This window comes from Neopelma chrysocephalum, unplaced genomic scaffold, assembly GCF_003984885.1.
Source record: "Neopelma chrysocephalum unplaced genomic scaffold, ASM398488v2 Primary Assembly neopelma1_62259, whole genome shotgun sequence".
Lineage (NCBI taxonomy): Eukaryota > Metazoa > Chordata > Aves > Passeriformes > Pipridae > Neopelma > Neopelma chrysocephalum.
Window position 1 is genome coordinate 1 of NW_020905616.1, and position 9,941 is coordinate 9,941.

The window sequence follows — 9,941 nt, forward strand, 5'->3', positions numbered from 1 at the left end:
CAGCAGTGAAAGTCCTGCACGCTAACCACTAGGCCACCAGGGGTCTCCAGTATGATAATAACATCTTGTTGAATAGGCAAGATGTCAGATTTACAACATATATTAAATGTGCTGAATGTGATCATAGGGTTCTTAACATAGCGCTGGGACATTGGAGTTCCTGGCAGGAAGTTATTTACAGTGAAAAAAATGCATCCAAAAAGTTATTTGCTCTCTCTTATGAATAGAATTCTGATACACTTTTTTGGGATATTTTCACAAATTTCTATGTTTTCAGCATATACACCTTTCTCATGAAATATTATTATACTATTTAATATATTTCTTCATCCATTTTGCAGACTGCACCATCTAAATTCTTGCACTTACATGTCTTGTCATGGAGAATTAGGTGGTTGACCTTCTCCCTCGAGGGATGATAATGACACTATGAAGCCAACATGAACACTGCTGTTTTACACTGGAAGCTATGCACCAGTAATTTCTCCATAGAAAGACTATTGTCTGTTATACACTTACTTGCCCAGATGAATACTGTCCTATATTTCTCAAAACTCTCACTGCAGCATAACTTGCCTTTGACCTATAATAAGCTTATTCATTTTTCAAGAACAATCCATTTAAAACTCAGATTATAGCTTTGATTTTGCCTCTCTTTCCCACGTACATACTCTGTATGCACCACTTTATCTCCCAGCCCATTTGAAAAGGATGCAGAAAAATTCTGTTTGATGTGTGTTTACTACTGAGTAACATTAATACAGTGAATACAATCACTGTGTATTTCACCTTATTCAAATTCCAGTACAGATCATCAATTAAAATGAATGTTGTTAGAACTTAAACTTAACAAAAAACTCAGAAGAACATATTTTTAATAGCTGGATATATTCTAAATGCTTGACAGTCTTGTACTTCATTTTTTGAACCGGGATCAACAATGAAATCAACACAACATCATGGAAAACACTCTTTAAGCAAGAAGAATTTTCCAAACACAACTAAACTCTGAGATTATTGTCTAAAACTGAAATTGTTTTTCTCTTCAACTGTTAAACAGAGTTACCCTCGAAGAGATGCAAACAAATTGCTTTCTTTCACTAGGCCAAGAAGAAATCAAGTCAACATTGCATGGATTCTGCTTTCCATTGTTTCTGCTTACAATTGGAACCACACAGAAGAAATGACAAAGTAGAGCAGCAGAGTGACATTTGCTACTGTTAGTTTACAAAAGAAGCCACTATTAGTTTGAAAACTGAAACCAAGCAAACAGAAAATAGACAACACAGAGAAAAAAATTCTGAGCAGACTTTGGGGCAAGGTTTGAGGGTTTTTTTACAGTTAATCAAAGTCAGCTTTGCTTGTTTTGATGGTAGGCACAATTAAAAAGAGGAACCCTGGAGTGACCCATACGGTTCTGTAGGAGACAAGAGCAACACAAGCAAAGGTCTCCAGAGCAGATCTTCTCTGTGTCACTGACTCACTATGAAGCCCTGTGCCATCCCGACAGCTCCAGCTGAAGTGACACGAGTATCAAACACTCAGCAGTGACTGAGGGACAAGTCATCTCAGGACTTCGTGCGCCACAGTGGAGGCAAAACCGAGAGATTAAACCCAAGACTGTGAGAATTCAGCACAGTCTCAATGACACCCAAAATCACAGGTGCCCAAATGACCGGTATTGCACAAGAGCGAGTGCAATCTGAAATGAGATACATCCCAGGTGTAGCGTTACTGCACATCTGTACATCAGTGGTACAGGCCACACCAGGCATCTCGCACATACCTGCTTTGTGTGATCCTGCTGTGCACACACAGCAAGTTCTCTCCCAAACATGCAGTGACAGAAAAACAGATCAGCACAGCAGAGTTCTCAGAAAACCTGTTGCCTACGTGCTCTTTGTATGGGACAATGGCTTTCACAGCAGAATATGGGCAATCCCATCTAGCCTGGGATGTTTAGCAAGTCTGATCTACTTTTCCAAGAGTAGTTTAAATATTTCATGCTCAGCTACTTCCCAATAAGTCTATGACAAGGAGTGCAGGCAATCTGAACTGAGCAAAGACTGAACGGGCAATTTAAATATCTGCCTGTAAGTTGTCCCTCCTGCCCCTGCACAGACCCAAAGTTTACAGAGAGGGACAGAGAGGGGGAGAGATTTTCCAGACTGAGGAAGGAAGGAAGGGAGAGGCTGTCAAGGGAAGATGCATCAGCGTCTGTAGCTTAGCTCCAAGTCTCCAAGTTGGGAGAACAGGAATCCTCCCTGGGGTGTGTGTGTATGGGTTTTTGTCTGATTTTGGCTGATGTTTTGTTTTCCTGGGTTCTGCTTAAATAGAAGCCTGGAAGCATTTTAATTATACTTTTCTGGGGAGTGATTACCTCCTTTCTGTCACACATGTATCTGTCACACAAACCACCAAGAAGATGGAATTTTTCTCTTTTTATAGCTATATTAATTCTTTTTTCTGCCTACTCCATACCCCTGGGTTTTTTTGTTCTCTCTTCCTCGTTGCTCCATATCTTTATCCTTCCATTCCTGCCTTTTCTGTCTTGCCTATTTTGGCTGCCATCACTACAGAACAACCCTGCTCAACATGTCCCTATCACAATGGGAGCAGTAATACAAGTATTAATAACATCCTCCTGTTACCAAGAGAGACCCCAATCACTTTTTTAAGGACAAAACAGCCTGACCTTAGGGAGCACATACAATACTTTGGATAATTACAAAAGTCATGTTCCCTTTGGCGGCCTATTTTTATTACATATTTCGTACCAGCCATGGGAGGCCCTGGGGCTACTATTTTGTTTGTCTGGAATCTCTGAGCTAGACGACATGGCCAGGAAAGTCAGTTCATATTTAACTCTATATTCTGTAGATGAAAACCATAATGCAATGCACCTGGATTCCATTATCAATCAAACCACCAGGGAGGGCACTTATCATAAAGCTCTCAGCTTGCCAGTTTTAAAATTCTCCAAACTGCTTTGATGTGAACATCAAAAACCTCTGGACTACATGAACGACCACTTGCCTGACCTCATCCTTTAATTAGCACATCCTACCTGAAAGCACCACTCACAGGAGTTATGCAACGTTCTTAAAGACCATTAATTACATCGTTTCATTTTGGAGTGAACTGGCAGTACAGAGTAGGCACTGCACAGGAAACCCAGAGGAGGACCCTGTTTTGCTGCAGGAGTCTCCTTTGCAGCCAGTAGCATCCACATCTGCTGAGATCTCAGGTGTCCCTAACCTGACCGAAATTCAGTAATAATTAAGCTTCGTAGCCTTAGCACCTGAGACAGAGAAGTGATCCAGAAAGTCACGGCCACCCAAATGTGGTACGGAAACCTACAGATACCTGTGGGGCACTGGTGTTACTCTTAACCAGCAGTTACTCACAATGTGTTTCAGTAGCTGTGAGCAATCTGTTCCTTTGGCAATCACGGCAAAAGAAAACAAACAAACCTAAGGACTGACTGCAGTCAGAAGAATGAAACTGAAAGTGCTAATTCCAAAGCAATAGTGATTAAAAAAACCCAAAACAAAATAAAACAAAAACAACTAGGAAAGCTAGGAAAAACTGTCTTGGCATCATGGTAGCACACACTGTTTTTTAAAAAAGTAGTGCACTGAAGTAAAATTTTCTTTATTGATAGATAAAAAATTCTACCTGTGATGACAATTTCCTGGAAGATTTAAAAAAAAAAATATGTAAAAGACAAGAGAAACTTTTTAACTTGGGGAACACTTACATTTACTGCATTTCTCCATAAACACCATGCTAGCGAATGACTTAGTAGAATTAGTGAGACTCAGACGGCAAGTACAAGTGAGACTTGGAGAGCACTCCTTCCACGGATGTGCCACGTCACAGAGCTGCTGAACACATGGCTTTAATGGTGATGGTTTGATACAGAGTTAAAAAGGCCCAATACTATAAACATATTCACAGACGTCTTCATAGGATGAATAAATTCTTAAGTTCTGACAATCTTCATTTTCAATCTGATCACCAAGTGCCTGCAGCCCTTTCCAGTAGTGCTCACAGTCTACAGGGGCCTGTTTCAGATGCTGAGGCTGCCCTGAGTGATGCACAGAGATAGCAGCTCACATGGCATTTCACCACAAAGCTACCTACAAAAGAAGAGCTGCTTGTTTGTTGAAACGTAAAGAAACTCTTGGCAGATGTGGAATTACAGCTGTTGTATAATGTTTAGTTTTCTAAAACCAAAACAAAATTTGAAATCATATTCTCTCTTAAATTTTCAGATAACTGGAGATAAAGCAGTACTTTGCTCTAATCAGGTAGGTTTCCTGTTTAACTGTTGTATTGCACTATATCAATTGGGGCTCTTTCAGTGCTTCTAAAACTGGAAGGATCAGCAGAACTTCGGAGAGGAAATGCAATGGCAACTATAAAAGAAAAATTTATTAAAAGTCAGAAGATAAGACGACCAAATGTTATCCTTGCTCACTCCAGCTGAAAGCTCAAAAATTGTATACAGCAATTTTTTCTCGTGTTGGAAGGCTCTGCAACATGCTTGTTGAGTATCCGGGAACTAGGAATTGCATATGGTCCCCAAGGGCATATTAGTGAAAGTGCTGCTCTTTGTGAAACAGCTACAATTCAACTTACTTGCAATTACTTTTATCTTTTAAGAATGTGCAAAATGATACAGTCTATAAAAATAGTAGGCTTCACTAGCAGTATCAGCATTCAAGAGGGTAAAACAAAATGCTTTTTGAGGCATGCAATCTCTAGTTAGCATCAGAACTAAGTAGGGTGTAAGTATACATGCATTCTCTTCCGCAATACGTTTGAATTGTCTTTTTGTTATGAAGTGCAGAATAAATCTTTACAGCAGAATTTAAAACCTGAAATGGAGGGAAGGCCTCTGCAAAATACATGTAGCTACTAATTATCAGATGAAGAAGCTAACAACCTACATTGAAATGTGTTCATCCTATTTAAAAGACCTTTTGCTTGCAAAATACTAAAAAAACAAAATTACTGATTAAGTTCTAAGCCCAGATTTACTCACAACATGGGACTTATTTGCAGATACGATATGTAAAGATTTGCCTTATCTTTACAGAGATTTTACCATCATTAGCTAGGATTGTTCTGCCAAGTACTCCAATTCTAAACCTCCTACTTCACGCTGGTCCCACAGAAGGAAGGACCAGGAGCAGTTCTCCATTACTACACACACAGAATTAGTGTATAACAAGTTGCTTGCACACTTAATCTTCAGCAAAAAATGCAGGAAGGAGAGAGTGCTTACAGTGATATCCAAGAAAGATGGATAATTTTTCTCACCATGTCAAGAGTCAACTTGGTTTTGTCAACTAATTTAAACTGACTAATAGTTTCCTCTGAATAAAAGAAAAATCCCAAACGTTCCCTTTGCCCACAAAGGCAATGGCTAAAGTGTTCTTCCAGGCTATGCATATCCAGGTTCAAATTTTCATTTGCCTGATTCATGCATGGTTTGCTTAATTGAACACTTTATTTTTATAAAAATCTTCTGAAAAGGAGCAAAAATAATTCTTTCAAGACAACTTGCAACAATATTTAAATGTCTAGTAAAGAGATCTACCCAGTGAGGGGATAAATATATTCACATTTTCCCATCTGTTTCAAACTTGAATCTTCTTACAACTGGTGATGGGCAAACAGCTTCCCAGTAGCAAATGTTTCTGTTAAGTCTGTATATTGCCTTTCTGAATAATTTTCAGTACACTCTCTGAATTCTAACTGAATATAATATTTAGCTCTCCTAAGCTGTTTTTTAAAAAGGAGCAGCTCCAATTAATGAATTGTACCGGATTAGGTGTTGATCCTCCTGAACTTGGAAGCAACATAACCACTACCATTCCCACCATTCCCTTATGCGAACTCAGCTGCACAATCAGGACGAAGCAAGGGGATGACAGTTCCAGATGCTGCTTTTCCTTCTGGACCACAGCAACAATGTACAGTAGCACTGTTTAAAATGAAAATGAAGGAAGGACCGTAATGAAAAGGACTGCTGTCAGGATGTACAAACTGAATTGTCACAGGCAAGTGATAACACAAGAAGCAGTGGAGAAAACTACAACATTCATGTAATTTATCATGCCAACAAACTGTTAGAAGTCTGTCTGAGAGTGAAACAGGCTATCACATATATCACATCCAAATAGCTGGAGAAGACAGTAACAAGGGACTGGGCCCTCATATTCTCATGCTGCCCAAATTTCATCAAATTTGATCAATTTTTGCATACAGTAGGAAACAAAGCCTTACTGGACCATTCCATTATCAACAAATCTGCCTAAATTCTTCTCTGTACCTACCTGACGGGGACACATATACTGGGTACTTTATGCAGTTACATACAAAATTTTAAATGAGATTTTCACTAAAAAGATTTTGTATAAGCTCCCACTGCTTTTTACATCTGTTCCTCTGTATTCTTATGAAAATAAATACAAAGGATATGTAAAAAAAAGACAACTCAAACTAAACCAAGGGCCAGGCAGCACACATTCAAAAAAAAAACAACCAAAAAGCCATCTGATTGTGTACAAGGTTGCTATGACTGCAGGGAAAGATGCCAACATATTCTCAGTGTTTGGCCCCACTTTTGGCTTGGCCCTCCATTTGGCTCATCTTTACTCATAAGTAAATCTAGTTAAAAAAAAAATCAAGAACTATTTTTTGTGATGAAAAGATGCTATTTTTATTGAAGTGCTCTGAAAACATGCTGATTTTCATGACAAATCCCAGCAGAAGGAATAAAAGGGTGAAATTGCTTTCTGTCAAGAATTTTGCTCAGGAATTCTGACATCTGATTTCATATGGTTTTTTTTTTTTCATTTAACTAATTGCACAGCAAATCATCAGTAATGGTGCATGTTGCCTTACGCCTGACATGTTATGACATGAGATAAATTTTGTGTAAGTTTGTTTAATTTCTACACAAAAGGTACTTTGACCTAGAGTGTACGCTAATGGTAAAGAGAAGCTGACATTAACTATCCTTTTATCTACCTCTAACAATGTATATAAATTACGTGACTATTGTAATTGTGAAATACTGTGAAAAAAAGTTGTATAGGAAGATAAAAAATGCAATGTTGTAAGAATAAATACTAGAACATCAAAATCAAGCTTATATGAAACCTGGAGCAAAAGCTCCTTAGAGCCACAGCTGAGTTTCTGTCGAGCTCAATTTCTTTAAGTGTAAGTTGTCATTCCAGAGATGAAAACAGAATCCTAAAGTTCCTAAATGTCTTATGAAACAAAATCTGCCTTGAGGCATCACAGGATTAGTCAACACTCGCAAGTTTCCTGTCATCTTGTTAACAGCCTTAACCTCAAAATATTAATGAATCTTACGTTAAAATGTGTTCTGCCAAGAGTAATCCCATGTGCCTGCTAGAGGCACACCTTGCTACCAGGAGCAGTGGGGATGCTGCTCTTCCCTGAGGTTCACTGTCATGGATGGGTGACACTGCTGGTCCAGGTCAAGAGCATGGCACCAGGGGCAGGACTGGCAACACATGGCAGCACAGGTATGTGCTCTGTGCAGGTATGTGCTCTGTGCAGAGCTGCTCTGTTGAGCCACACGCCAGTGTTTCAGAGATGCTGCCCTGCTCTTTTGCATATGGACATCACGAAAGAGAGCTCACAGGGTGGGGAATGGAGCCCTCACCTGACTCTGAAGGTTAGACCTTGAAAACATGTGATTACATGGAAATCAAATTTTTTCCTTTTTAAAGCAAGGCAGACTTAGAAATCACAGGTACAAAAAGGGTTTGAAAACATGAACTAAAACAACCTAGAGTTCAGTGCAGAAATTTGGAAGTGCTCATTCATGAACTGCACTAATTTCAGATGGTGAATACCACTCAGGATTGTGCAGAGGGAGAGCTGAGGAGGGAGGGAGGGCTCAGCACAACTAGAGCCCAAAGGTCAGAAATACCTCAGCAAAGACGAAAGAAAGTACAAGGGGGACTTAGCAGCTGGGCAGTCCTGCTTTCTTTGCATGGTGGTCTGCAGCAGTCGGTGGAGCCTCCTCATCCATCACACACAAAGCAGAACTACTTTCCTCAGCTGGGTTTTGGGACATGCAGTAAGGGGCAGGATGGTCATGTGTGTACTGCTTTATGCAGCTCCTACTCTGACTTTTTCATTCACTAACTTCCCACTCAGCACAGCCTCGTCCACACCATGCTCTGCTCCCAAACCAAAGAAACGCTACAGATTCAACTAAGTACCCTCCTTCCCTGCAAATCTGACAAACTGTCCCTGTCCAAAAGGTGTTGTGTGCTGCTGGGTGCTACAGAGCTGCTTATAAGTGGGCTCTGCCTCACCTTCACAGGGAGAGGAGAGAGATGATAAGGGAAACAGGGAAGCGTGGTCTTCATTCCCTGCAGAGCCCTTCCCAGGGGCTGTGAGGAAGCTAATGCAGCAAAGAAATGGGCAGTGGCAGGACATCATTCCAGGTAGCTGCGGCTGCTGGAGGGCATGAACCAGCCCTGAGAGCACAAGAGAGGGACAAACAACACTGTTGCACTGTGTGTCTGCAGCTCCTTGGAGTTTATGTCAAACAGAAAACACATTGGGAAGAAATGGACAATCTCTGTAACACTTTTCACATGCGTTAATGTGCCTTGTCATATTTTGGTATACATAAGTGGCTCCCTGCCACGTACAAGCATACATACACAGGCAGAGCACAGTTGCCTCCACAAAGCAACCTCTCACAGAAAGCAGCTTTCATGCATGACACATCTCATCTGTGGGGACGGGACTAACAAGACGGCATCAGTAAAGGGATATGTGTGTGCTCATATTTTATGTACGTTTCTTCAAAAGCACATATACTGTCAACTGTTCTGGACAGCTGTCATCATTGAATTAGATGATGTTCCTCAAACACACAGTAGAAAAATGAAAACTCAGAATTAAGATTTATCATACTTAATTTGAGAGGCCTCTGCTGAATTCCTCCCCCAGAGCTGGTTGCTGAAGAAGTTGTTCATTCTGAGGGTATGATTCACCTATCTTAACTGAAAATGTCTTCTGTGTGGCACGAATCCAGTTGATCTCACTGATTATCCTGCAACTGATGCAGCTGTAGGTCCAATGTGCTCCTGGACACCCAAGTCAGAGGAAGCACCTCTCAGCGCATCAAAGACTGTCGGTGCCCGGGACACGGCAACCAGAACCACACAGGCCCTCTCCAGCGATGTCTCGGAGGTGACGTTTCCAGCGAGTTACTAAAACCTTTCACTGGGACAACCGTAGGACTCGCCAAGGGAGATGCAGAACGCGAGAGGGATGTGACGACGTTACCTGCTCCCCGGTGCGCGGGGTGGTCGGAGCGCAGGGATGGGCTAGCACAGAGCCGGGGGAAAGCAAACAGCTGCCACAGCTGCTACCTCTGCCCTGACACCAATACGCGAATGTCCCCCGCTGCCTTCCCCGAGGGCAGCGAGCCCCCAGCCGCGGACACGCGTGTGCCCCGCTCCCCCGTTCCCTGCCGCCCTCCGCTGCCGCGGCGCTCACCTGAAGCAGGTGGTGAGCTCGCCCGTGGGTTTCAGGCAGGGGTAGCGGGTGGTGGCGATTTTGTTCTCAGAGCAAACCTCCCTGCAAGGCGTAAAGTCGTAGTATTAGGGGGGAAAAATTGGAAGGAAAAAGAGAAAAAGAAAAAGAAGGTGGTGGATGGGAAGGGAACGCACAGAAGCAGCCGCGCTGTCGCGACACCCACCTGTCGCCGTCCTGCGGCTCCTCCCGGTAGGTCCAGGTGTGCCCCAGCGCCAGGAGCAGCAGCAGCCGGAGCGGGGCCAGGCTGCCGGCCGGCCGCCCCATCGGGCCGCCGCTCCCCTCCGCGCCGCGCCGGCTCTGCCCGCCCCGGCCGGCGGCGGGGCTGCGCCGACCCG

The 9,941-nt window shown here is 42.3% G+C and overlaps 1 protein-coding gene across 2 annotated transcripts; it reads right to left on the reverse strand.

Annotated features, from left to right (window-relative positions):
• Positions 1-6,732: 6,732 nt before the first annotated feature.
• LOC113979221 (collagen and calcium-binding EGF domain-containing protein 1-like) lies at positions 6,733-9,889 on the reverse strand. 2 transcript variants are annotated; one of them, XM_027706680.1, is made up of 3 exons: positions 9,770-9,889; positions 9,568-9,648; positions 6,733-9,152 (listed from the first exon to the last, which is right to left on the reverse strand). In XM_027706680.1, the coding sequence occupies exons 1-3, from the start codon at positions 9,868-9,870 to the stop codon at positions 9,107-9,109; spliced, it is 228 nt and encodes a 75-aa protein (XP_027562481.1). In that variant the 5' UTR covers positions 9,871-9,889; the 3' UTR covers positions 6,733-9,106. The 2 variants fall into 2 exon arrangements, with proteins under 2 accessions (XP_027562481.1, XP_027562480.1); XM_027706679.1 differs by having other exon boundaries at positions 6,733-9,395.
• Between the last annotated feature and the right edge of the window lie 52 nt (positions 9,890-9,941).

Excerpts from the sequence above, each read along its gene's own strand:
- LOC113979221 (XM_027706679.1), bottom strand. The coding sequence starts at position 9,870 with ATGGGGCGGCCGGCCGGCAGCCTGGCCCCGCTCCGGCTGCTGCTGCTC. Across the intron at positions 9,649-9,769 it reads GAGCCGCAGGACGGCGACAG|GGAGGTTTGCTCTGAGAACA; the intron begins GTGGGTGTCGCG and ends TACGCCTTGCAG. Across the intron at positions 9,396-9,567 it reads GAGCTCACCACCTGCTTCAG|CCCATCCCTGCGCTCCGACC; the intron begins GTGAGCGCCGCG and ends GCTCTGTGCTAG.